The 27389-nt window shown below is 34.5% G+C and overlaps 1 protein-coding gene across 23 annotated transcripts in view; it reads right to left on the bottom strand.

The window, feature by feature from the left end:
* SOX5 (SRY-box transcription factor 5) overlaps positions 1-27389 on the bottom strand; it is a 1038891-nt gene that overhangs the window by 42777 nt on the left and 968725 nt on the right. For all 23 annotated transcript variants that reach the window (XM_009180371.4, XM_021923251.2, XM_021923253.2 and 20 more), the window contains one exon: positions 3110-3287. In XM_009180371.4, coding sequence (XP_009178635.1) covers positions 3110-3287 — 178 coding nt within the window. The remainder of the gene's footprint in view (positions 1-3109; positions 3288-27389) is intronic.

The raw sequence follows: 27389 nt of genomic DNA on the forward strand, positions 1-27389 counted from the left end.
TAGTACGTTCTTGCCTTTCTAAAATACTTTGCCATACTTAATCCTTGGGAATGCTAAAGAAAAAATATTCATACGTGCTACAAATAAAAACATATTAGTTATTCTACTAGTCACATATTCCAGTTCTAACAACATTGCAAAAGTTGCTCATGTACTAACACTATGACATTTATAAGCTTACATGTATATTAGGATAGTGAATGATTCTTGCCAAATAAAATATTTTTTCTTTTACATAGTACATAAAAGTAAATCTAATCTTGGAGCTCATTTAGGATGCTGAGCAGAGTAACTGGAGTTAGACCATAAGATGAAAAAGCACACATGTGTCTGAAACCTTTTTCAAACTTCTCAAAACTTCAGTTTTTACTGTTGCTCTTTTCACTGTGGCCCCACTGCCCAGATTGAATTCCTCTTAACAAATAATCTGGAATTCTACTTTGTGGAGATTAAAGCATTTGATACACACTCCTTCAGCCTTCATTCTGATCATTCCAAAATTTCTCTGAATTTTTACCATTTATCTCTTCCTTTCTTTCATTCTCAGGAAGAAGAAAAGTTTTTCTCCTTTATAAGGGTTAATCCCTTCCCATCACTTTTCATATCTATACATGTCTTTTGCACTTTTTCATATCTATACATGGCTTTAACTCTTCTTCCTCTCCCCCCTTGAAGCGTAATATACATATTCCTATTTTAAAACCTGTCTTAGCCTTCTCAAAGTATTATCACTTTCCACCACCAAACTTAGAAAGAGATGAGTTTATGTCTCCAAATTAACTTTCTTTCCTCATAGTCTTCTGCTCTGTATAACTGGAAATCTATTCAAACCATTCTATTAAAATTTCTGTCAGTCTACCTGTCCATGAGCTCCAACCAAATCCTAAGGCTCTTATTCTTCATGTTCTTTAATTGTCCTGCAGAAGTTGCACCATTAAATAATCCCTTTTTTTTGAAACTTAGTTTTCCTAGGCTAGCATGACATTACCCTATCTTCACTCTTACTCTAAAATACCCACTTGCTCTTTACTCTTATTCTCAGACACTCAACTTACTCTTCATCAGTTTTGCATCTAAAAAAAGTATAGTTGTTCTAAAATACGTCCAAAGATACTTTAACACTCTCTACTTCAGTTGGAGCCTAGTTCTCCTTGCCTTGAGTTGGGCTGGATTTAATGATTCTCTTATAAGAAACAGAATAAAGCAGAATTGCCTCTGGATGAACTTGGAGAACAGGTTATAAAAGACACTGTGCCTTTCTCTTTGTTCTTCTCTTGGGTCACTCACTCAGGAAGGTCCACTGTCATGCTACGAGCAGCCCTAGGGACAGGCCTAATGTGGCAAGGAACAGAGACCTCCAGAAAACAGATAACAATAAATGTTAAACAATAAATAGTAATAAATTAGACAATAAATATTGGTTGTTTTCTGCTGCTAAGTTTTAGGTTAATTTGTTACACAGCAATAAATATTAGTTATCTATATTATAATATTAATATCAGTTATCTGTCTATTAGTATCTAATGCAATACCAGCTGCTAAGTTTTAGGTTAATTTGTTACATAGCAATAAATATGAGTTAGCTATATTATAATATTAATATTAGTTATCTATCTATTAGTATCTAATGCAATACCTACGATTCTTCACTCCACTTCTTTTCTTACCACACACAGCCTTTTTTGATGGACTTATTTGTTCTCCTGTGTTCAACCACCTCATCAAGGAATAATTTCCGTATCTAAAATTCTGGCACCTCTTTTACCTATGAGGCTTATATTGCCAGCTTCTTCCTGAACATCTCTACCTAAATAGTTCCTTGTGCTTCAAATTCAACATATATTACATGTTTATGTCTTCTCCCAAACCTGCTCCAATTCTGGGCTCCCCTTTAATTGTTAATAGAGGCATAATAATCCTTGTTATTTCATAAATTCAAAATTCTAGTTTCCTCTGTCTACAACTTGACCTTTACCAGATATATTCTATTGTGACTGAATTATGTCAATTCTTCCTTAATTAATATCTTTTTAATCAATTCTCTCCTTTATCACTGCTTATTTCTATCTCACGTAACTTATTCTTGCCCTACACCTAAACAATGGTTTCCTGAATTCCAACATCATTCTGCCATCTCATCCTTTCAGCTTTGGCTGTGATCACTTTCCACCACACATTTTTTCTACAGTCTAGACAAATCAGTGCATTTCTCAAAAATATGCTATTTCACTTTGTGATTTTTTTCTTACTGTTTAGAATGCCTAGGGATCTATCTCTTCTTCAAGGCTCAGTTTGAATTAGGATATATCTAACTCATACTCTTCTGTAGTCCTTCCCAGACAGAATCCAACACTCTCCTCTCTTTGTAGAATTTTATATGTGCTCTGCAATAGCACTTATTACAGCTGACTTATACCATAGAATGAATGACTTTCCTTTAACTAAACCATGAGCTCCTTGAGGGCTAGCCTCCTTAAAAATTGAATAAAAATAATAAAAATATCAATAAATCTGTGTTGAAATCAGTATATACAGTCTGATTTATGTATGCTGAAATAAAAACATTGAATTTTTCAAAGTCAGCTTATAAAAGTGTTTTCTACTATTTTGTTTACTCTACTGAATTTACAATTATATAGAATTGAAGCTATCCACTCTTTATAATACTTTGGTGTTTGCAAATAATCCTCAAGCAGAATGAAAGTGAACAAACTTCACATCCTTATGGTTGACTGATGATAGAGGCAAAATGCATTTCATCACAATGTAACTTTGTGCAATTCACACAAAAAATGGAAATTTCAATGACGTAAAAGGTAAGTCACCTAATAATAACATTCTGGAACCATCACTGCTCACTGCAATTAGTCATTTAGTCTTCTTTTTATGTTGTATGGACATAGTTAGAAATATAGATATAACCTACACAATTAGATTTTCAGGAGGGCATTATAACTTAGACTTTAGTGTGAAATTTCATTTGCATGTTTAAAACGGACCTAGGTGAACTCAAGCCGTGTATAGAGTGTGTGTGATGTGCCATTTAAAGATGATTCCATTCAATAGCCATAAACAGAAAATCAGCAAGAACAAAAGAAACAGAACTTACCTATTGTGCTAACTCTGGCTGAAGGGCTAGCTAACGCTGCTGGGACAGAGGCTTTGAGGGGGCCTGCCCCACTGTTTATTCTCAGAGCTGGCATATGGGGAGAGGTGGGTGATGTGGGTGATTTGCCATCAGAGGTCTTGGGTTTAGCTGATAGGTTCAGTGGCTGTGCCACTTCATCCTGCAATGATCATTAGAACATGAGCTGTGATAAGGAAAGGCTGATCAAAAATGCCTAGAAAAACACAGGTATGCAGCCTGTCATTTCCCATCAAATTACTCTACCAATCAGTGATCTTAACATTCATTCTGAACATTACAGTATTTGGTTAGCTGCCAACATAATGTCTCCTTCAACTACACATTCCAAATACCTTTCGTATAAGAGAAAATACATGTGTACTCAACTATCCACAGAGAGCAGAAAATTTTTATAACCCGTAAGAAATATTCTTAAAAAGCTACCCTTGGTACTATATTCATTTGTATTGAGAGACATTACACATTAGATTTGAAATATGATGTAGGTAGGTTTTTTTTTTTTTTAAATCTCCAAAGAAAAGGGGTTGGATCTGATGCATGTTTGTACCCTGGTGCCTAGGCAGAGCACCTGGAACACCCACGATGGAGGACCACAGATAGTTGTGTGACTCTGATCAGAACTGCTCTCCAAATTCAACACACACACAAGAAACTTTCTAACTTTCTTAGAAAATAATCCTTTCTCCCTAGGTTTTGCAGAAACACCTTTGAAGTTGATCTAAAAATGAAAATAAACATAATAACATAACCCTAATATGTACAACTTATTTATATGTCATACTGTTCTAAACACTAAACAAACACCATGTTTTCAAAATCCAGATTTGTTTTCCAGGTTTTTCTTTTAGTACACTATATGTGTCATGAAGATCATGTGATCAGTTCAGCATGGTTGATGATTTCCAGCTGTTCTATGGTTTAACAGGTCAAAACACAGTTTATACTCAATTTTAAATCGTTCTTAGGTAATTTCATACATGAGACTTATGGATACAGTATCATTAAAATTTATATCACATCATATATGAATATAAGAATGAGATAATATTAACATTATATAACTTTTTAAATTGGAAATTGAAAAGGTTATTTTGTTCCTTTTCTGTGCTCTAAAATTGGAATATCATGCCACTTGTTTATATATCAATGTTTACAATATATAAAATTTTACATTAATATTATTGTAGAATAAAAACTTAGTTTCCACTTAGCTATTTCATGAGTTAAGAACATAAAATATTTACCAATAACAGGATGATCTGTTGAAAGTAGAAAAATTTTTAATCAAATGGGGTAGTCACGTGACATTAAAGTGTATGTTAATTACTGTATACAAAAGTTTAACGCACAGTTTTACCAAAAGAACCACTGAAATAAATCACTTTACAAAATGGTTAAATGGTAAAATATGACATCAATTTCAAGTTTTATATATATATATATAAAATATATTGCCCAGGCTGGAGTGCAGTGGTGCAATCTTGGTTCATTGTGATCTCCACCTCCCAGTTCAAGTGATTCTCCTGCCTCAGCCTCCTGAGTAGCTAGGACTACACGTGCACACCACCACATCTGGCTAATTTTTGTATTTTTAGTAGAGACGGGGTTTCACCATGTTGGCCAGGCTAGTCTTGAACTCCTGACCTCAAGTGATCTGCCTGCCTTGGCCTCCCAAAGTGCTGGGATTACAGGCGTGAGCCATGGCGCCTGGCTTCAAGTCTATATTTTTAAGTGGTTTAATATTATTAGATTATTATTTGATTCTGTGGTTATGTGCACTTAAGAATCCCATGAACAGACTAGGAAAAAAATTACTCTTGTAATACATCTTATTTCAGTTTATATTGTTTGTTTCAGTAAAATAAATTTTGAAAATTCATGAGATAATTCAAATTAGCAATCTTCTATGATGTCAGATAGGTAAGAAATTAAAGATGATTACACCAAATCTATATTGATTCATAGGATCTTGACAGGAAGTAAAATAATTCCACGATTGATGCAACGTATAATTTGGAGAAGTTTACTTTAGCATTTTAAAAACTACAGGGGCAATGGCCGGGTGCAGTGGCTCACACCTGTAATCCCAGCACTTTGAGAGGCCGAGGCGGGCAGATCACAGGTCAGGAGATCGAGACTATCCTGGGCAACATGGTGAAACCTTGTCTCTACTAAAAATACAAAAAGTTAGGTGAGCATGGTAGCACGCACCTGTAGTCCCAGCTACTCAGGAGGCTGAGGCAGGAAAATCACTTGAACTGGGGAGGCTGAGGCTGCAGTGAGTGAGATGGTGCCACTGCACTGCAGCCTGGGCAATAGAGTGAGACTGTGTCAGGAAAAAAAAAAAAAAGCTATAGGGGCAATATTATCCCTAAATTGTTCAATCTGAAACATGGACCTGTTCAACCATAATCTCTATATATGATGTCTTATTTGGCAGCAGTATGGAAGTATTGTATCCTCACATTTTAATCTAGTATGAATGAATACTTCTCAGAATGTGGTTCACAGACTAGCACCATAAGCACACCTGGGAACTTGTTAGAAAGGCAAATTCTCTATCATAGAATCTAAGAGGATGGTTCCAACAACCTGTGTTTAACAATTATTCATTCCCAGGGGATTCTGATGTACACTTAAGCGTAAGAGCTACTGCCTCATATATTAATAATATAAAGGGAGACTATTGAAAAAGTTTTATTAGACTTTCAAATCCTTTAAAAAGCTTCTTCTGTATAAGAAGTTAACATTAAAAATATGTAATATTACCTCAGTGTTTAAAATACAATTGGGACATATCATATGCTAATAGTGGAAACATTCATACGCATAATAAATTGAATGTTACTGAGATTCCATGGGAGAATAAAGATTAGAATCCAGATCTACTCTTGGTCAGTTAAGCCTAAATATCCTGACTGTCAGGGACTTTAGTATTTACTACCCAGCTGTAAATATTCCAGGCTCTGTTTTCCCCAAGCAATGTAGTGCCTGTTTACTGCCTTCTGTGTGAAACTGACTTCTGTCATGACGCCTTTAGAACTTCTTTTTGACATCATCATAACTCTTGCAAAAGTTTCGGGAGATACTTGGATCAAAGATGGCTGTTTTACTTGAATGTGAAGAAAAGAAAAAGAAACAAAACAAAAAAGCAAAACAAAGCAAAGCAAAGAGAAGGACTGTATTCCCAGAGTTGGAACAGGGAAGACTTTTATGAGCAGAGAGGAAACACAGTGTGAGTGTATAGTGAGGGGGGAATGGTAGTATTGATGAAGATGATGTGGATGTGGGTGCTGATGGGATGAAGTTTCATATGTCTTAGCTTTAAGCACTAATAACTATTATTTGCCCATGCTGAAAGATAACTATTCAAAACATTTATTAGAGCAAGAGACCCACTGAAAACTCTTAGTATGCACCTCCATTCAAGGCAGCACAGATGTCTGAAAGCCAAAAAGTGCAAGGCCCCAAGGACATAATAGAGGTTGACAGTTCCAAAGTTGATATAAATGTCATTCAAAATTGCCCTTTCCTTCTCTTCCATTGTGTGACCAGGCTAATGGTATATTAATAAGAACTCACATTCTTGATCTTTATATTGGTAACTGTATAAATAATTTTGACCCATTATATGGTATTATTTCACAATTTTGTTCTTTTAATAATTTACTACTGAGCTGCTATACCAAATGCCTATTATTTATGAAGAATACAAAAATTACACCAGTTTCCCATTTTATATTAATTATTTTTCATTTGACTAGATGAAAATTTAAAAATCTTAACTATAAAATGGACATGGACAATTTATTTCTGGAATGCATTCTTATAATATGAATATGTGCAATAAAAGCTGAAGGTAAGACTTCTCTTTGTTTTTTACTTGTAATCTTATGTTGGAGAAATTCAAAAGCTTAACATGATTAACCCCTATTGTTACAAATAAAACACACATTTAAACATGTTAAATAAATTACTTATGAATAAAAGGATGTAATTTTCAAGGTCAAAAATAATTGAAAAAGATACTATTTCTATCAACTACACCATCAAGCAGTGAGCAAAGCAATTTCCTGTTAATTACTTGCCTAATAGTTAAATGAGGTTGCCAATTGGAACTTTTGAAAATAACATATTTCATAATTATTTCATTTATACACAAAGTAAGAGTTAAGAATTTAGTTATCTGCCTAGTAGCTCCAAACTTGTATATCATAAATATAAAGAAAGCATTTATGTTTAAGTAAATGTATAAGTTAAACAAATTTTAACTAGTAGAAGGCTATAATTTACATTTATAGGGTTCATTATAAATATTCCAAAGAATTTATTTAAACTTCACAACTATGAAGTAATTACTAATCTTGTGGAGGAAAGTAAGGCTTAGAAAGTTCTAATGAAACCCAGGTTTTTGGACCCAACATACAATACTCTTTTAATTTCTGTGACAAATTTAATCTTAAATTTAAAAGGGCATTGATGGAATGTAACTTCTGAAATTCAGTCCTAGCTATATAATTCTGCTACACAATAACCGCATGAAAAATAATATATCTGCAATAAAATGATGTAATACAAACATTTGCCATTTTATACATAAAAATGTTAAGGCACAAATTTACTTGTCTCGGTGACTTGTTTTGTGCTTCTCTGTCCTTTACGCTATGTAGCACTGAAAATTTCCTTTAATACCAAAGAGTGGTTTGGACTATTCTTTTAGAAAAATCTCAAGAGTTCATGTATACATGATACAAGAAAATAATATTTTATATAACCAAATACAAGTTTTAGAAGCTCACTCATGATATAACTTCTTCTAATCAATTACTAGGCTAATCTTAGTTTTCTGGGATAGAAGGCAAAGTAAGTAAAATCCAAATAAACATATAGGTCTGGGATGTTCCATTTACATAATTACAGCTACGATAACTTATCTGAAAGCTAACATCTCAATACCAGTTTGTGGTCACAGTAGTAGAAATACTATAGAGGCCTTAATCACTTAATTCCAGCCAATGACAATTTGCCACACACATGAAAATAAATTGCATAAAGAATGTCGAACAAATATGTAGCCTTACATGCACTGAGGGAATACCAATTGTCACCATAAACTTATTCCACATAAACTTAAACACTATAAAATAAATATATAAAGTTAAAATATATTTCATTTCGTTGGTTTTCAAATAATTTATTCTAGAAGAAAATATTTTACTGTCACATAAGTGTATAAAAGTCATCATTTTATAATGTACAAACACCAAATGATTCGGAGAAATCAAACATAATTTAACAAACAGAAAGCATTCTTAGCAATCCTGGGGTGTTATTTCTCTCTCCCCACTCCTTAGCTTTTCAATTCTTTGTTAAGGAGTTTTAATAGAGAACTAGATAACAGCGATCCAAGCATCCTAGAGAATTCTATTGGTTTCTGTTTCTCTGTTCTTCTTCTCACAACATGGAAATATACCCACATGTAGGTTGCTAGACCACAAAATGCACTACCGAGGACATGCACATGATGAAACCCTTCAGAATTTAAATTTCATCTTTATTTACATCTTTATTCACATCTTTATTCATTCTCATTATCTAATTGATGATTTGGCTCATTCCATATCACAGGTGTCTCAAAATTCCACTTCTTTAAATATTTACCTAAATTAATTATTGAAAATCAAAATTTATTTGGCAGTTAACACATGTATACCAGTCTAATGGCAACAGATAAGAACAGATACATTTATTCAATCATCCATACATTCATCCATTTATTATTTATCCAATGGTATTTCAACAATTTATTAATGGCTATTATATGCCAGGCATTAGAAACCCATAAACCAAAGGACATTTAGGCATGGAGCTTTGAGGCTTTTGTTTTACGTGGTCAGTAATAAAGAAAATAAGTCCACTTACTTTTTATTTAAAACCTAGATATAGATTTAAGTGGAAGTGTGTGTGTGTGTTTAAACTTCTTTGAGAACAGTTTGTCTTTATACTCAATATAATGTTTCATTTATAAAAATACTTTGATTCTTCAACAGCCACACAATGACTGAATATATATATATGTGTGTGTGTGTGTGTGTGTATAAATAAAATTTCAGGCTTTTTCCTCTGCATGATTTGAAAATTGTGATTGTCCCCATGTTTATCATAAATACTCATGTGAAATAAGTAGCAGTAATAACAAATGGGGATGAGTAAAGGCATTCATGAAACATGTTGCAAAATTAATCATGTTGCCGCTATTATCGTCTCTGATGAAATAATCATATTAACCTAAGTACGGAAGTTACACGACAGCCTGAATTGCATAATGTGCGCTGTTGCTGCACCTCTCCTCCCTAGCTTATGCACAACACTCATCTTTTCTCTTTCGTTTTCTAACTCAATGCACTGCGAGAGCCCTCTTTCACCTCTCCTACCCAAATAAGGCATTTCTTTGCTAAAGGTCCATAGAGGTTTACTAGAAGAAACAAAACAAGTAAACATCATGAGGATCTACAAAGAGATTGAAGTGTACCTGCCGAGCAGAACTTAAAGGAGAAAAGGTTTACGTTTATGTGCAAGAGTCAAAGTAATCTAAGACAAAAATAACTAACAATCTTGAAATCATTTTCTTAGTCCTCAAGGAATTAATAATCCTACTTACTTAGCCATCCCAACTCCTTATTTAATTAGTAGGTTCCTAAAATTCAAGTCTATCGTTTTACATAGCACATAGTCTTGAAACCCCTTTTCATGAACAGATGCTTACTTTTAGACTTACAAATTGCAAAATGCCTTGTTAACCAGGCAGAAAGAGCTCCAGGAATTCTTCGATAGGTATGCTTTTGCTTTGTTAATGCTACCATTAGACTTGATGGCCATTTAAATGTAAGTCTTATTTAGCTGAGGGTAATATGTTCTAGCATCTCATTTGGCTTCCTTATTTGCCATTTTACACTTTTGCTTAATGTACACCTGCTTCTTTTAAAAGTAGATGCTAGTAGTGTGGTTGGGGACATGTGCTTCAATGTGGAAATTGTATGTTTCTTTACATTTAATTTGCTGGCCCTTAATTAATTTAAAGGTATTCAAAGAGTACTCATCATTTTATTTGCTGTTTAAAATGCCCCCTGCTCACTTTCCCTTAGTATCTTAATATTTTCCTTGTTTTCTGACTTTGTTGAATCAATGCCTCAATGCTGTAAATGATACGCGCAAGCACACACATATATTTAAAAATAAATAAAGAATAGTGTGACTTCTAAAATATCAACTATACTTCACATTCCTTTTTTTTTTTTTTTTTTTTTTTTGAGATGGAGTCTCGCTCTGTCGCCGAGGCTGGAGTGCAGTGGGGCGATCTCAGCTCACCACAAGTTCCGTCTCCCGGGTTCACGCCATTCTCCTGCCTCAGCCTCCCGAGTAGAGACGGGGTTTCACTGTGTTAGCCAGGGTGGTCTCGATCTCCTGACCTCGTGATCCACCCACCTAGGCCTCCCAAAGTATTGGGATTACAGGCGTGAGCCACCGTGCCTGGCCCCACATTCACTTTTTAATTTCAAAAATTGCCTTGAATTAATCCAAATAGCGCCATACCATTCCTTCTTACATTTTCCTTCCTTCTCTTTTAATATTTATTCTCCTTTCCCTTTAAGATCTCTAATTTAGCTTTTGAATTTTTCATTTTAGATTAACTATCTAACATTACTTTTTATTTCCAAAATGTCCTAAAAATACACCATATAAATACAGTTTCCATATATTTACCAAGAAGAATGTCATATTAGAAGACATTTAACCCACAATATCACATGAAAACCCACGCATAGAAATTCCACAGAGCAAGTTTTTCTAACTATACTTGAAAAGAGGAAGAATGGGAGGAATACACGTGTCAACAATAATGTGTGATGAAGAACTGTTATAGTTATAACATGAGCCAGTAGGAAACGTATGGTGTTTCCAATTCAACTTTGTTTAACCTCTGGTCCCCAGACAACTTCAAATTCCTAATAATAATGGTTATTTTGTCCTATAGTGTTCATTACAGCTGGATGATTGCTGTTATCTTTTAAAATGATTAACAGTTCTTCTACCAAGAGGCTAAAAGGAAGCATAGAGCAGTAAGAATTGATGTTAATAATCACACCAGTTCCTCTTTTTAACCTCTAAATGTAAATCTCCAAAAGCTTTTAAAAATGCTTTAGAGAAATTAAGGAGTTGGTCGCTCTTGTACAAGAAAATGTAATGTGTTTTTGACACCACCTGGTAAGTCCTTAAATTTATAATTACAAAGCATTTGTCATTGTTGCTTTCCTGTTAGTTCCACTTGAAGATTTGTATACAAACATAAGCCAAGAACTACAAAACTGTTAAATGATGGAATAGATTCATTAAAAAAAAGTAAAACAGGAGCTCACAGAGCAATATAACTTTATAAAACAAAGAAATAGAAGTCATGCTGATCAAATTCTACTATCATCTCTATGTTGGAAATGGCATTTCCACCTGAACCAAAATGTACAAAATGAGCACATCAGCATCTCTACTGGAATCTACAAAAGGAATTACTATCAAAAGGAAAGCAGAACAATATAACATCATCAAAGCAAATCCGTGGTAGAAGGTTTGATCCATTGGAATCATATAAAAGAGAAGTAAAAATACCACATGAAGGCATGGATAGCCCATTGACGGGGGGAAAAAACTGATGAAAATATTAATGAAACACTGATGAACTTGAAACAAAACAAAATGAAACACTTTGAAGGACTCTCAGAGGGCTCCAAAATTCCTTTTCAAAATATATATCTATGGCTCTCTGAGAGATTTATGTTTTCTCAGATCTTTAAAAAGTTTGGTCTGGTTATATGCAGATAGACCATCTTTAGATAGCAACCTGGCAGAATGGGAGAAATAATAGAAAGCATCATTATGCATAAGTCATTTATTACAAGCTCCAATTAATTACATCAAAGAGTCATTCCCAGTGCTCACATACATGCATGCACAGCTCCTATGGCACAAATCCCTAACACTCTGGTGAACCCACTATAACTGACTGTTTAATGAGTAATGACAGTTACAACAATTAACTGATATAAACCATGCATTGGTTTATATTTGGGAGATGAGTGAAGGCCAAATTGTCTAAGGCACAGAACCTTGGAGAAGGACAGGTGTGTAGGGGTGTGTGTGTGTGTGTGTGTGTGTGTGTATGTGTTTAATGGATTAGACATTAGAATGAAACACGAAGCAAGAAAAGGCTAGGGAAGCCCAAGGCAGCACCCTAGTGTTATTGACTGTAACATTCATATCACTGTATTTCATTTTATTGTGTTGTTTTCTTGAATTGTTGATGGCTAAATAATCAAACTGCAAATACTTTAAGAAAACTTTCCTTTTTAAAGTGTTCTGAGTATACTCTTTACACCCACATATACCTTGAATAGAAAAAAATTTACTAAATACTATTAACTACTAAATGTTTAATGGATAGTGGAGATTAATGAATAACTAACTTGATAAATTCAAAGTTTTTCCTATTGTTTTTATTATAGCATTTCAAAAGTTATTTATGTTTATGTACAATGCACATACACATCCAGCAAATGTTACTCTGACTTGTGAATAACAGAATAGGAACATATGCAATATCAAAATGTATCCCTCTATATTTAAATCTCTTGTAATGAATTCTCCTCACCACTTGAATTTCAGTTCTTCTCAGTCTTCAGGACTTTGCTCCCTTGCTTTCCTCTTAAGAGTTGAAAGTTTGATGTCCCTGGGACTCACTGCTTTCTACTCAGAGATGTCTGCTAAGAAAGCCATTGTCAGGAACTACTTAGCCACAGGCTTCCTCCTATTCATGTAACTTGAGTTTTGACTAGGTCAGTACATCCAAACTACAACTCTTTTCATTCCATTCATTACAGACAGAGAAAAAGGGGCAGTCATTGAAGACAAAAGGTAAAAAGTCCAAAAATAAGTACAAATAAAATTTAAATGCAAAACTCACTTCTCGTACCCTACTTGCTTTAACCTAGACTGAGATCTACTCCTCAGGTTAAGAGCAGTACAGTAATAGTGATATAGGAGTTAGTAAGAATTATTTAGGCAGTTAGTGAGGATAAAGGAGTTCTCACTGGAATTTTCCTTTAATAAAAAGCAGCCCCTAAAACATTTCTAAAAAAAGTAGCCTGAGAAATCCAACTGCAAGCATAGATAAGCAAGCTAGAAGCTTGCATAGGTAAATGCCTGCAGATATGACAGAAGCCAGGTACCTTCAACATGGAGGATATCTCCTCCCTTCTCTTTGTCCCTGTGTGAGTGTCGTGGTACTTGCCAGATAAACTCCATTTGCATAATAAAAGATTCACAGACTATGTAAATGGCACACCTGACACCTGGTCAAAGCAATCTCCTGGGCCCTATGTAAATCAAATACGACCTCCTCAAACCACTCTGTAAAATGGACCACATCTCTTCCCAAACCCAGAAACCCGCTTGAGCATCCCCTTCCTCCGCAGGAAGAAGTGCTCTCACTCGTTCGTCCCCTTCCTCTGCAGGAGGAAGTGCTCTCACTCTCTCTCTCCCCTTTCTTTTGCCTATTAAACTTTCCGCTCTTAAACCCACGCCGTGTGTATGTGTCCGCAGTTTTGCTCTCCTTAGCACAAGATCACGAACCTTGAGTATTTCCCCAGACAACAAGGCCACTTAATTAGCAATTTTCCTTTATGAACACAAAATTAGAACAGTTGTGCCATCTACCCCTGTCTCTTCTTTTTCCCCCAAGTGGTGGGTTAATTCTTTAATTTGTTACATAGACCTATCCCAAGAGAGTGATAAGTCATGAGAGAGAATACATTTATACACTAGAAGATAAAACATTTTAAGGCAATGTAAGTGCCTAGGAAACTTCGATAGTGAAATAAATATCATTATGATTAATCTAAAACAATGTCATGAAGGAAGAGTTTTATGGGGAAAAAATTTTCTTGCGTTTCATTTCATTTGGATTATTTAGATTGAATTCTTTGTCACTAAAGTGATTGACTCTTGGATTTGAATTTTGGATATTAGGTGTTTAACTTTTCATAAAGTTATCAATTCCTTATTCTGTGAATCCTTAGACCACCTTTTTTTTTTTTTTTTTTTTTCTTGAAGAGTCTGAAAACTTACAAAAATATATCAAGGGCATGAGTTGTTGGAAGATTAAGTCTCAAAAATTTGCTTTTTGGATTAGATGAATTTTTACTAGAAATGACCTAAAGATTATTTTCCCCTCCTCAACATAGTCATCAAATCAATTATTTGTCATTATGATTGACTTAAAGTGTTTTTTCCTTTTTTCTTCTAATTAACCTATTAGTGAATAAATAAAAGGCACAGTATAAGTCTATTTGAATACAGGAATTATACATTATATTTTTTTTACATATTTTTACCTGAGAACTTCTCCCTACACCAAAAGAAATGCTAATTTTATAATGCAATTTTGTCATGGAGAAAGCTAGTTTTTAAAGAAGAAATAAATGCTTAAAGCCCAATACACTATTTGTTACACAAACATTTTGAAGAGTAAGTTAAACATTACAAAACTATGAAAGTATGTTTAGTGGATTTCATAACCTAAAAACTTCTAACTTTTAAAAATAATTTAAATTATTATATAGCAGTTCACTTTTCAGGGCTGATTTTCTAATACGATTTACTCCTTGACATCTAAATTTTACAAGTTACAAAACATCTCCATATATTTTATTTTATTCTTACAGCAAGAATATGAGATATCATCAACCCCACTTCACAGATAAAGAGAAGGAGGTTGAAGATATTCAAAAATTTGCTAACAGTCATACCTTTAAGAAGTCTCGGACTTGAACCCAAGTCACAGAGGTGTAAGCTTAGGCAACTTTTCAAAGCTGCTTCTCTATTATTTAAATGCCAATAGGAAAAATAATCATTAAGTAATAATTTCTTTGAAAACTTAGACTGAAATCACCTAATTTCTTTTTAATTCTGAAGAATTTTTTTATACCCCATAGATAGGGGCCTTGTAATGCTCAATTTGAGTAATACTGGTCGAGACCCTCACAAAATTTTTATGACACTAAATCATGAAGTATTTTAACAAAGTAGCTATAATAAATTCAAAATGTATTCAGAATCCTAAAATTTATATCAAAAGAATACATATTTCGAATAAACACCATGAACATCCTTAACACTATTATTCATATAGACCTATTTGCCTTCAACTTAATACACATGTCAATTTATATACATCCAATTCCTTTCCAGTCACTTGGAGAGGAACTAATACTGCAAGAAATGAAGGAGAGTATGGAAAAGACCTTTAGCCCACTTACTGGCTCAGCCAAAGGCTACGAATCCATCCCAGGTTTATTTCAAATGAGTTGTGTCAAAGGTTACCCACCGGCCATTTTATAGTGATTTATAGCTGATGTCTGCAAATCTCCTTTATTTTAATGATAACCTCAATAGAGTCATTAAGGCATTCTTTGTCTTCATGGCAGTGACCAGGAGAGAACTGATGTCTTTAAAGAATTCTAAGGGGTGATGACTATTTATACAGAATGTCAGTTAAGGCCAGTTTTTATGTTGTGCTCTGAAGACAAAATATTTTTTCTCAACATATTGAAGATGCTTTGCTTGATGTTATATTCTGCCTATTGATACTATAATGTTACATTCAAGGTATGGGTCAAAGAAAATTCAAATAAAGATGAAAAGGCTTAGAACTGAGCATCAGGTAAGAGTTTGATCTTAATTATAACGATTTTGAATTTGTATTAAAGCTCTCACAGCATAATGATTCTTAAGTGTCTATACTGAGTTAAGCATGTCATGAAGCATGAGGAATTGCAAGATTGATTTATCAGATATTCATTTAAGAAACAGTCAATTAAAATAATTAATGTGTAGTGAAACTCAGCTGTAATGCTCCTTGTTTAATTTTTCACAGCCCATAACATTAAAAGAATAATACATTTAACAGTCTGAATTCCATAAAAGACTTTATATAGTAACTCTAATGACATCATTACAGAAGAGTTTTCATCACACCTTTTAGAATGAATTAAAGAGAAAGAATGAGTATATTTGCCTTAGATTTTATCTTATTTTGAATGTTGCTTTGGTCCATTACATTGCCAGATAAAATTGATCTGTATTCTTGATTATTGTTGTATGGGATAGTGTGTACACACACACATGTACATATATAAATATATGGTCATGTACTATATAGGAACACCAACATTTTGGTCAACCATAGACTGCCTGTATGACAGTAGTCCCATAAGATTATACTACTATATTTTTACTGTACTTTTTCTATGTTTAGATACACAAATACCATTTTGTTACACCTGCCTAAACTATTCAGTAGAGTAACATACTGTACAGGTTTGCAGCCTAGAAGCAATAGGTTGTATCATGTAACCTAAGTGTGTAGTAGTCTATACCATCTAGGTTTATATAAGTATATGCTATGATGTTTATGCAAAAATGAAATCACCCAATAACACGTTTCTTAGGACACATCCCCATCATTAAGTGTGTGTGACTATACATACATATAATATATCCATACATATAATATAAATGAATATGTCTTTGTGTGGGTGGGAAGTTTCTCTGCCACTTTTGAGAACTTTTTTTGGCATAAAAGAGAAGCAGAGAAAAATAACCTTACAAAATGAAAGAAAATTTTTTCCCTCCTGAAACTTTATTTGAACTATCAATTCAACAATATAACAAAACTGGACACTATTTGTATAGGCTGGGTCCTTCATTTCAGGATCGACTTGATTCTTCAGCAGCTTGCGTAAGGGAGGTCACTCACTTAAAGATGTATTCATAGTATACTAACTAATGGAGGTAATGCATAAAACAGAATGCCAATTAATTCATTTATACATGACCTAAATAGCGCTGAGTTTCCTACAGTACACCTTTCCTAATTTCAAGATATCTACAAAAGCCAATTTCACAATCAGAACCAGGGCAAAAAGAGGTAAATGGTGAATACTTTATTCAAAGCACAGTAAGGGCTGGGAAGTAAGGCATGGTTCACTATAGATAATATCTCCCCAGTGATCAAAGGCTCATATTTCCTAAATCCAGTATATTTTACCTAGACTGACAAGTTAAATAAGAACAAATCTTACTTTTAAATTGCATAATCTTTTTGTATAAATAACATTGTTTCATTTCTCTTAGGTACAATCTTATTCTACTCATACTGCATTATCTTCCAATGATCCAAACCATTGACCTTTGATAATTTATTTATTCTTCTAAAAGAAGTAGAGCATTAATTACATGCCAAGTATTGTGCTTGGTGCTAAGGATGATTAAGCTATAATCCCTACCCTCATGGGACTCAGGATCATACAAGGGAAGACAAGTACAATGAAGTATTATAAGGGTGCTTTGATAGTATTCAAGGAGTATGTGTTTGTGCAGTGGGGTGACATGCGATGTAATAGCCAATTCTATTTAGAATTCTATATAGAAATGATGGTTTAAATGGATATTATGTTACTAGTGGTGCTAAAAAAGAGAGAAAAGTAAAATGAACAGGGCAGAAACAACCCAGAGAAGTCCAGTGTCACAAACATAGGCAAAAAGAAGTGAAATCGCATGATACCTGAGAAAGTGATTTCGTTTGAAGTATACATTTCTGGAACTGGGAGAAAGGCAGAAGTATTAATTAGCCTAGTGAGGTAGGTGGGGCTAGATTGCAGAATGCCATGGTAAGGAGGTTAGACTTCATTTGTTACACACTTGTATCTTTACATTTTCATTCTTCTTAAATTCACTCACCAAGTTCTAGAGATGTATTACACTCAACCTTGTTTCTTTCTCCAAAATTCAGGTAAAATCCAACCTTTTATTCGTTCATAACTATGTGTCCTTGCACAGACTGTTTTCATTTTACTTCAAAAACCTTCTAACTGTCACATCTTCTGGAACCCTTTTCCTTATTCTCCTATTTCTCCCCACGTTATGTTACCAACTTTCTTCCTTACCTCCATATTATTCTTTGATTAGCACTTCGTCTACAGTATTTTAATTGTTGGCTTACTTGTTTGTTTTCCCCATTACATTGTACTGTGTGTTAATTGCTGTTCTTTTTTTATTCAACCAAAGTGTCCAGCATATTAGAGGTGCTCAAAAGGTTTACTGAAGAATCCTTTATAGAAGTTGTTTTGACATTTCTAAAAGTAATTCTAGAAACCTCATCTATGAATAACAGTCATTACATGATTTTTAAAAATTTATATAAACAACATATTGCTTTGTTTCAAGCAAAATGTAAAGTCTCTTGCTTGGAACAGATCAACAACATGTCTCTTTCCCACAGACAACATTCTCATCTCTCCTTACCCAATAGAAGATAACTCATTTATGACAAGTTATATTTTATTAACTATCTATTCTAAGTGGATCTTGTTTTTTAAAGCAGGACTCAAATATATTTTGAAAAAACATATTTTTAAAAATCATATTTCTTTTTGTCTTATTAAATTCTCAATGTCTTATTTTATATGCCCATATTCTAAAAAAATATAGCTATACAAAAGTTCAAAGTTCACCTTAACAATAGCTAGAAAGCAATTACTGCAGTTAAAAAAAAACTTTATACAGACACATTCTCTTAGATTGTGTTGTATTCATAAGCATAATTTTGCAAAGATTGAAACAGTGAAAACTATATTACAAACTGTGATAACTAGGGTTCAATTCATATTAAGATTTATTCTTATAACATAAACATTAATCAAGTGTACATTTGTTAAGAGCCTATTAGGGGCCAGCTATTTAAATTTCAATAGACAGAAGACATGTTTCTAATGTGATCCATCCTATAGAATTGATATCTGCTTCACTTATTTTGTTGTAACTCCATCAATTATAGTCCCAGATAAAACAGATCAGAATTCTAGTTCGGTGTAACTTAATGAATGCTAATAGAAAAAGATAAGCAAAACCAAAACAAACACAAATTACCTAGAGGTTCTTTTAAAATGGGACCAGAATCATCATTTTTTTAGATAAATCACAGCACTATTTGCATGAAAACTGGCACTAAAAATTCCATCATTTGACCCAAAATTCTTGTCTTGCCCTGTATTCATGTAGGGTTGACCTGAATATTGAGCTCCCACTGATTTAAAATGAAACTTTGATCCTCAGAAGAGTTGCATAGAGAAGTATAGAAAACACAAATCTGTACCTATTTAAAGACATTCCTGTTGCTGTCATAATGCTTCTTAAAACATACTTCACAACAGTATTTTTTTTCTTATGTTATTTTAAGTGCTACTGGAAATACCACAAGAGAAGAATTTTTGTAGTATTTCATCCTTTCCATTTCTGGTCTCTATTTTTCTCTTATTTATGAAATATCTACACTGCCAAAAGTTATCAAAATTGTAAAGCAAATCATAACAGCTCAAATTATACAATAAAGTACAAAAAAATAAGATTACTTGGTTTTTAAAAGGTCCAATTTAAATGAAAGTCTCCCACAGAATCCCAATGCTGGAATTTGGCCTTGCAAAGAACTATAACAGAGCTTTAAGAAAATATAATTTGTGGTTTCATGAAAATGTGAGGTTATTAGACTTTTTTGGTATTGGGCAAAAATGTGAGAGAAAATATATTTTTATCTATTTGAGTATACATTGTTTCTTTCATATTATTCTAAGACTGGAAAAATGAAAATTCTCTTTGTTTTCTATAAATTTAGAGGTCTGATCCTCATCTTTTAAAAAACCCAAATCATAAAACATATTTCTTAAACTGTTGGCTTCTGAAAGTGTCACCCAATGGAATCAGCTAGTTCACATTTGAAAATGCAACTGCTAAAAGCTGTGGGATATTGCAATTTAAGTCCTGCAGCTCACAAGGCGAAGTGTGTAATTATGAGAAGCATCAAAAGATACTATCTACAAGGAGATTCAGGACTAGAAAAGGAGCACGTTCTTCCCATTACAACCTGGTATATGACTCAGGTTTACAGAAATTCCTACCTATTCTTAATATCTAGAAACTTCTATTTTTCAAGCAGCAGTCTGACAATCAGTTTCTTAGCAATATTCAATAATTCTGAACCATTGAGAGTGCATGTTTCAAATTTAATATTTATAAGTTGAAGATTTCAATGAGCAAAATTTTTATTTCAGTATAGACAAAATTTTAAATATATATTCAATTTAAATAAGAGATGCCTGAGCCCGCGCCATCGCGGTCATAACCCGTTAACCCCGTGATACCTATGCGGCGGATCAATCTGATGCCCAGGAGCCAAGACCGAAGCCTGATCAACATGTATGCAAACCCCGATCTCTACTTCAAAAATACAAAAGTTGGTGGTTGTCCTGCTGAGACAGGGAGACTGTTTGAACTCAGGAGGCAGAGGCTGAAGTGAGCCGAGGTTGATACTGAATTTAGTTTGGCGATAGATAATATTCAAAAAATTGCCTGCCTTTTAAAATAAGCCAGACGGAGTTCCGCTTGTCGCCTGAGCTGGAGGTAGTGGCTGAATCTCAGCTCACTGCAGCCTTCCTACTTCTCCCAGGTTCACGCCTATTCTTCTGCCTCCTCAGCCTCCCGAGTAGCTGGGACTACAGGCCCTCGCCACCTCAGCCTCGCTAGTTTTTGTATTTTTTAGTGGAGACGGGGTTTCTACCCATGTTAGCTCCATGCTAGCCGGTCTCATCTCCTCTGACCTCGTGGATCCGCCCGTCTCGGCCTCCCAAAGTGCTGGGATTACAGGCTGGAGCCACCACACTCGGCCCATGCTCTTATGTTCTCCAACTTTACAATACATAAGACAAGGAATATGTGTGCCTACAAATTCCTCTGATCATATTACACAGACTCTAAACAATTCACTTAATGTAAATTATACCACTGCATCTGCTGAAGACTTTTCCCCCCACATTTAATAATAATCAAGTCATACCATTTCTGGTCTTTGTTTTAAAAACCCTAATTAAGAATGACTGGGTTTTTCAGCTGATTATTAGCAGTAATGAGAAACCACACGAATAAAGATGGAGAACCTCATTTTCTTATAATATTTTGGACATGCTCTGGAATCAAATAATCTCTATTGCTCCTTCCATTAACTTTGTGCAATTAATGCCACTACCATATTGTATGTACATTACTGAATGTGAAAACAGGTAAAACTAAAAAGAATCTCATTTTATGAAATACAATGCAATAAAACTGGTGTATTAGATCTTTGCATATAAACTCATCTATTTCACTAATATAAATTGAATATTAAGTGCTTTAAGAAAGTACATGTTTAAATAAATGATACAATGATTTTTTTTTTTTTTTTACCAAGAAAATAACATTATTTAAAAGAATTTATAAAACCTTTACAGAAGTTTTTGGTGTTTTTCTTTGTTAAGCAGGTGGCATTACATGCTTGTATGACAGGAGGTGTGACTTTTAAAAAGCATATACTAACTGGAAAGAGGTAGAGAAGAAGGAAGAGAAAAAAGGAGAGAGAGAGAGAGAGAAGTGGGATTTAAAAATACATGAAAGCAACCATACTAATCAGAAATTTGGGTGTTTTTTCTTATGTGACTTGTTTACCTACTTAAAAGACATTATGTAAAACAAGAGCTCCAAAACTCTTATGAACACTAGTATATAGCAATTATAGTTTTTTAAGGTGACTATTTTAAAATCAATACTCATGTAATAGTGTTAGTGCCAAAATATCATCTAAAAAGTTGACTTTGTAATTTGCTTCACATAGGTGGTGACAGGTACTATCAATGCTATGTGTTTTCCTATATTGCCGGTGAAAACTCGCTGATGAAATGAATCTGGAAAAAAACAAAATAAAACAGGAAATATTCTGGGTTGAATCTACACTCCTGGTCCATACTTACTGCCCTTCTTAAATTATATCTGATTGTCTCCATCTACATTCTTCTTCATATCCCTCACTTTATATACTCTGCTACATGAGCACACATATCTGTCTACACCGTTGACCACTATCCTCAGGTCCTAGGACTCCAACACCTCACAGGCAATTAACAAATATTTGTGGAATTATGTCTCTCCAACAACAACATCCAGGATATGTCATTAGGGCTCAAATTCCAGTATGTTTCTAAGGAAGTGCTGTAGAAGCACTTAAAATATTAATTAATTAATTGGCACAGGAGAAAAAAGAATTCCTTTGCTATAAAGACAAAATACCTGAGAGGAAGACAATGAGTACATAATAACAACAGCTTGATAAGTAGTGTGACAGACAGAAAATATATCATTAATCTTTAAAAATGAATATATTTAGAATATAATTCAAAGTCCTGAACATGAAAAAATCCTATAGGATCTGGTCTTTCTCATTTCCCAACCTGACTCCTTATCATTTTCCTTCATGTTCACTGCACTTTAGCTACCCCAGCCTTTTTTCTGAACCTTGAATTCACCAGCCTCATCCACATATCAGTGTTTGCAATTACTTTCCCTCCTGTTTAGAACAACCTTTCCTTAGACCTTTACAGGTGTCCTCCTTTTCATGATTTCAGAGAGGGCTTCCCTTAAAGCTCTCTCCAAGAAGATTCCCTTTCTTGTCCCCAGCACACTATCTTTGACCATGTTTTATTTTTTTCATAGCACTTACCATGCATAAAATTATCTATGTGTTTAATTGCTCATAGTTTGCTTCTTCCCATTACTACTGTGAAATTTTAAGAGAATTACTGTTTTGTTTACAGCTATAGTTCTACTGGCTTGAACTAAACTTGACACATGATAGAAATAATATTTGTTGAATCAGTGAATGGTAGACGTAAACATAGGGTGCTACAGAACACTAAAAAGGGACCATCCTTTTAAGAATGAAAAACAGCAGAGCTAGGAAATATAAATCAACTCTGTATGATATTGTTTGGGCTCCTGATTAAACCACACATGAAATCAGAACTTAAAAAAAAAAATTGTGGACCGGGCACGGGCCAGCGCTTTGGGAGGCCGAGACTGGCAGATCACGAGGTGAGGAGATCGAGACCATCCTGGCTAACATGGTGAAACTCCGTCTCTACTAAAAATACAAAAAAGTTAGCTGGCGTGGTGTCACCTGTAGTCCCAGCTACTCGGGAGGCTAAGGCAGGAGAATGGCGTGAACCTGGGAGGCGGAGTTTGCAGTAAGGCCAGATTGTGCCACTGCACTCTAGCCTGGGCAACAGAGTGACTCTATATCAAAAAAAAAAAAAAAAAAAATTGTGACCGAATATACTTCCATTTTCTGTCACTTGCAACCGAAAGAGAACGACTAATGTAATTGTTATTCAGTGACACCAAAAGAAAAAGTCCTGGAAAGATGCTTTCAGTTCTCTTTAAATAAGAACATTGTGATATTAAGGCTTATTCTGAAATACTACCTGTTGGGTACAATGTACACTATTCCAGTTATGAGTCCACTAAAAGCCTAGGCCTCACCACTAAGCGATATATCCTTGTAACACAACTGTACTTGTACTCCTAAATCCATAAAAATGAAGAAAATAACAAAAAAGACTTATTCTGAATAAGACAATGCTATCTCATTAACTGGTGGACTCCTTGACATTGTGAGACTCTAGGCAGAAGCAAAGTGACCTTGAGACTGGGTTATTGTGTCTTGGACTGAATACCTTCTGAACTTCCTTCTGACTTAACCTTCCATACCTCTATAAATAAAATATCTTATACATTTTATCAAATAAATACAACTTTTGAGTACTTTGGGTTTTTAACTTGTCTTCAGTTTAGAATGTTTCATATCTATTTTCCAACCCTCACGTCTACCTGTTTAGTTTGTATATTGTTTTCTTTCTGCTCTCCATTTTGTAATGTTTAAAAATATTAATAGTATTCTTTATTTTCTCTAGTGGAAAATCTAGATACAATCTATTGAATAATTTTGCCTATATACTATTTTCCATCAACCTAAATAAGACATCAGTAATTGTTGTCATTTTACAAACAAATTTATACTTTGAGGCATCTCTGTAAGAGAGACCGCTAAAATTCTTCTTCTTTTATGAATAAGAATGTGTAAGTGACATATATTTAATAAAGAGAAAGAACTAACTCTGACATTAAGAATAGTCCTCCTTAGTTTCACATATCAAGTCTCAAATCAAACAGTTCCAGTACAGGTGATGGCTAAAGTGATAAAAAGGAGTTGATTATCGACAGCTCCAAAAGAGGCCATGATCAATAATTTAGCATAAAAAATAAAAGATTTCAACTGTTTTAAAGTATGCTTTAGGAAGTCAAAATTATAAATGATTCCCCCCAAAAAAGAGTAACTACAGAAATGTACTTTTGCTTTCTCACAATATTTCTGACACAATAATGACTTAGCATTTTCAGCTATGATATTCATTGAGGTTTTATTAGATACTCCTATATCCAGACATCCTTTATTGTTCTGTTTTTATTTCCTTAAATGACTTAGGTTTTAACTACCTGCTGTTTTTGATTACAATGCTTCAAACACACAGATTTTTAGATGGTGAATCTACTTTGGGTTGCACCTATTTTAGAGTGCAAGTTTCCCTTAAAAAATCTGATTCTGTGGATATTCCTGAGTCTGCACATGCTCCACGTCCTCTTCTTTGCCCATGGTTTGCATTCTTAAAAAGCTTTGACATGGCTCATCATGCTGTGTGCATGAGACATGGTTCTGTCAAAACAAAATCAGTATACTGGGATACACAGCCCAGGCTGGGAAAATTCAAAGGACATTACCTAAATCATTCTGCATATTTGTTTTTTTCATTTAATGCTGAGATTACAACTAGCCTCTTCTATAATTTTTATTGTTTTTATGGTAAAAATGTGACCAATCCTCAACTTTCTGCATCATAAGAATATATCGCCTAATGATCTGGACATTTAATACCACAGAGCTCAGAAAAGCCTCTGTTTAAGTACCTAGCCATTTGAGATTTCCATCAACTGAATAAAGATGAAAAGGAAAGAAGGAGGCTCATCACAGGGGTTCTGTTGATAACATTTCATTTAACTTATTTCCATGTAGCAACACAGAATCACAAAAAGAAAACTATTTCATTTAAAATGACAGGGCGACTATGTTACATCCACTGTAAATAAGTCCCACCCAGGAAGTGATGATAATGATAATGGGCGGCATTTGCGGTTTATGGAGGGATTCTTCTTAGATGAAATTCACCTCTTGAGTATATGACACATCCATATCACATCTCAAAGGCTAACAAAATAGCTGTTTCACAGATACTGAAATAAAGGAGAGAAAGGGGTTTTCAACAGCTATGTAACAAAGCATACAGAATAATTTATTAAGCAGATTCTGGCATTTAAGTGATATGCCAGACACTGTTAAGACTAGAAAATGGTCAATTTAAATGCGGTTATAATTAGCTGAGGCAAATACCCCTTTCTGTCCTGAACTTGTGAGAGAAATGGAATCTACAAAAGTACCAGGCCCACCAGTTTCAGGATGGATCAGTGATTTGATGCTGATATATAGAGATAAATGGCGGCTCCTCTTTTATCAATACTATTTCAGCACTGTGAATTACTTAGAAATACTACATTCACAGACCAGTTTTAGCCCTGTGCAGTAAGTCATGATTTGAGATTTTGACCTTAAGAGATCTCAGAGTAAGTCAAATAGTAGTATTCTAAAACTTTTACATATTGGAAATAACACCCCTAGAAACTACCACTCAAAATTTCACATGGTCAGATGAAATATGAAAACTATTAAATGAGGTTATAGTTACATAGAGCAGTGCTTTTTGAACTTTTCACCATGGAAATATTCCTGTGGGGGCCTTAGCACTTCCTAGTCCATTTCAAACTCATGAAGTCTCTTTGTTGTCTTTGCTTTATCTTTATTTTTATTTTTTTACTTTTTGAGACAGAGTCTCGCGCTCTCGCCCAGGCTGGAGTGTAGTGGCGCGATCTCGGCTCACTGCAAGCTCCGCCTCCCGGGTTCACGCCATTCTCCTGCCTCAGCCTCCCGAGTAGCTGGCACTACAGGCGCCTACCACCATGCCCGGCTAATTTTTTGGTATTTTTTCGTAGAGATGGGGTTTCACCATGTTAGCCAGGATGGTCTGGATCTCCTGACCTCGTGATCCACCCGCCTCGGCCTCCCAGAGTGCTGGGATTACAGGCATGAGCCACCGCGCCCGGCCACTCTTGTGCTTTATCTTCAACAGATGTTTTTTGTCACAATATTAAAAATAATGTTTTATACTTTGTGTTAGTGGTAGGTAGACTTGGTTGTGATTACGCTGTATGTGTGCTTTGTATTCTGCTTTTTCCCCACTTGGCATTATAAAACACTGTCTCCAATTACCAGAAATGCTTTCATTTCCCAAATCTCCTGTGAGAACTAATCCTCAATCAAGACGAATCTTGATTATCCTCTGATTTCTCATACTGCTAGCATATTGCTAAGTAATCTTGTGTATATGTGTACCACAAATGGTGACTCATAGTATTAAACTACAAAATTCTACCCTGCAGATCAGTGTGTATTGATATAATGTTTACTTGATAGCATGAAACTATGTGATTGGTACCATTTCAGCAAAAAAATAGGTTCCCTAATAGGAGTCATCGGCACTGCTGATATTACTAACACAAACAGGTGGTACCACATCGGGCGAAATCTTTACTATGCCTTTGAAAGAGGATCAGATAACAATAAAGTTCCAGTTCTTGCTTCTGAATTTGAAGCAATATTATAAGGACAGTGCAGCTCAAAAAATCTGGTTGTGTCTGGTCAGCTGGTTAGGGCCATTTCTGGCTTGTCGGCGAAACATTTCTTTTCCTTGTCATACTCCCAGGTGCTACTGCTGAGCAAATGGGAACATCACTGTCAGAAGTATTCGAAAAGAACAAAAAAATTGATTAGGACAATCTGTGTGCTCTTGCCATTGATAGAAACACAACTGTGACTTGGGGTATGACTAGGGTCATGGTAAGGTTAAAAGAAAAGCACCCAGGAATTCTCTCTTGTCATCGGCTTTTTAAACTGACTGTTCTTGGCTGCTGCCGGCAATATGTAAGTTTCCATCAAATACCAAGGGAGGTTTAATAGTATTTACAAGTTGCTCTTAGGATTTTCCCAAGAGGTTGCTACTTTTACAATGGCAGAACACTTACAATGTGAAGTCTGGATTTTAGC

This window comes from Papio anubis, chromosome 9, assembly GCF_008728515.1.
Source record: "Papio anubis isolate 15944 chromosome 9, Panubis1.0, whole genome shotgun sequence".
Lineage (NCBI taxonomy): Eukaryota > Metazoa > Chordata > Mammalia > Primates > Cercopithecidae > Papio > Papio anubis.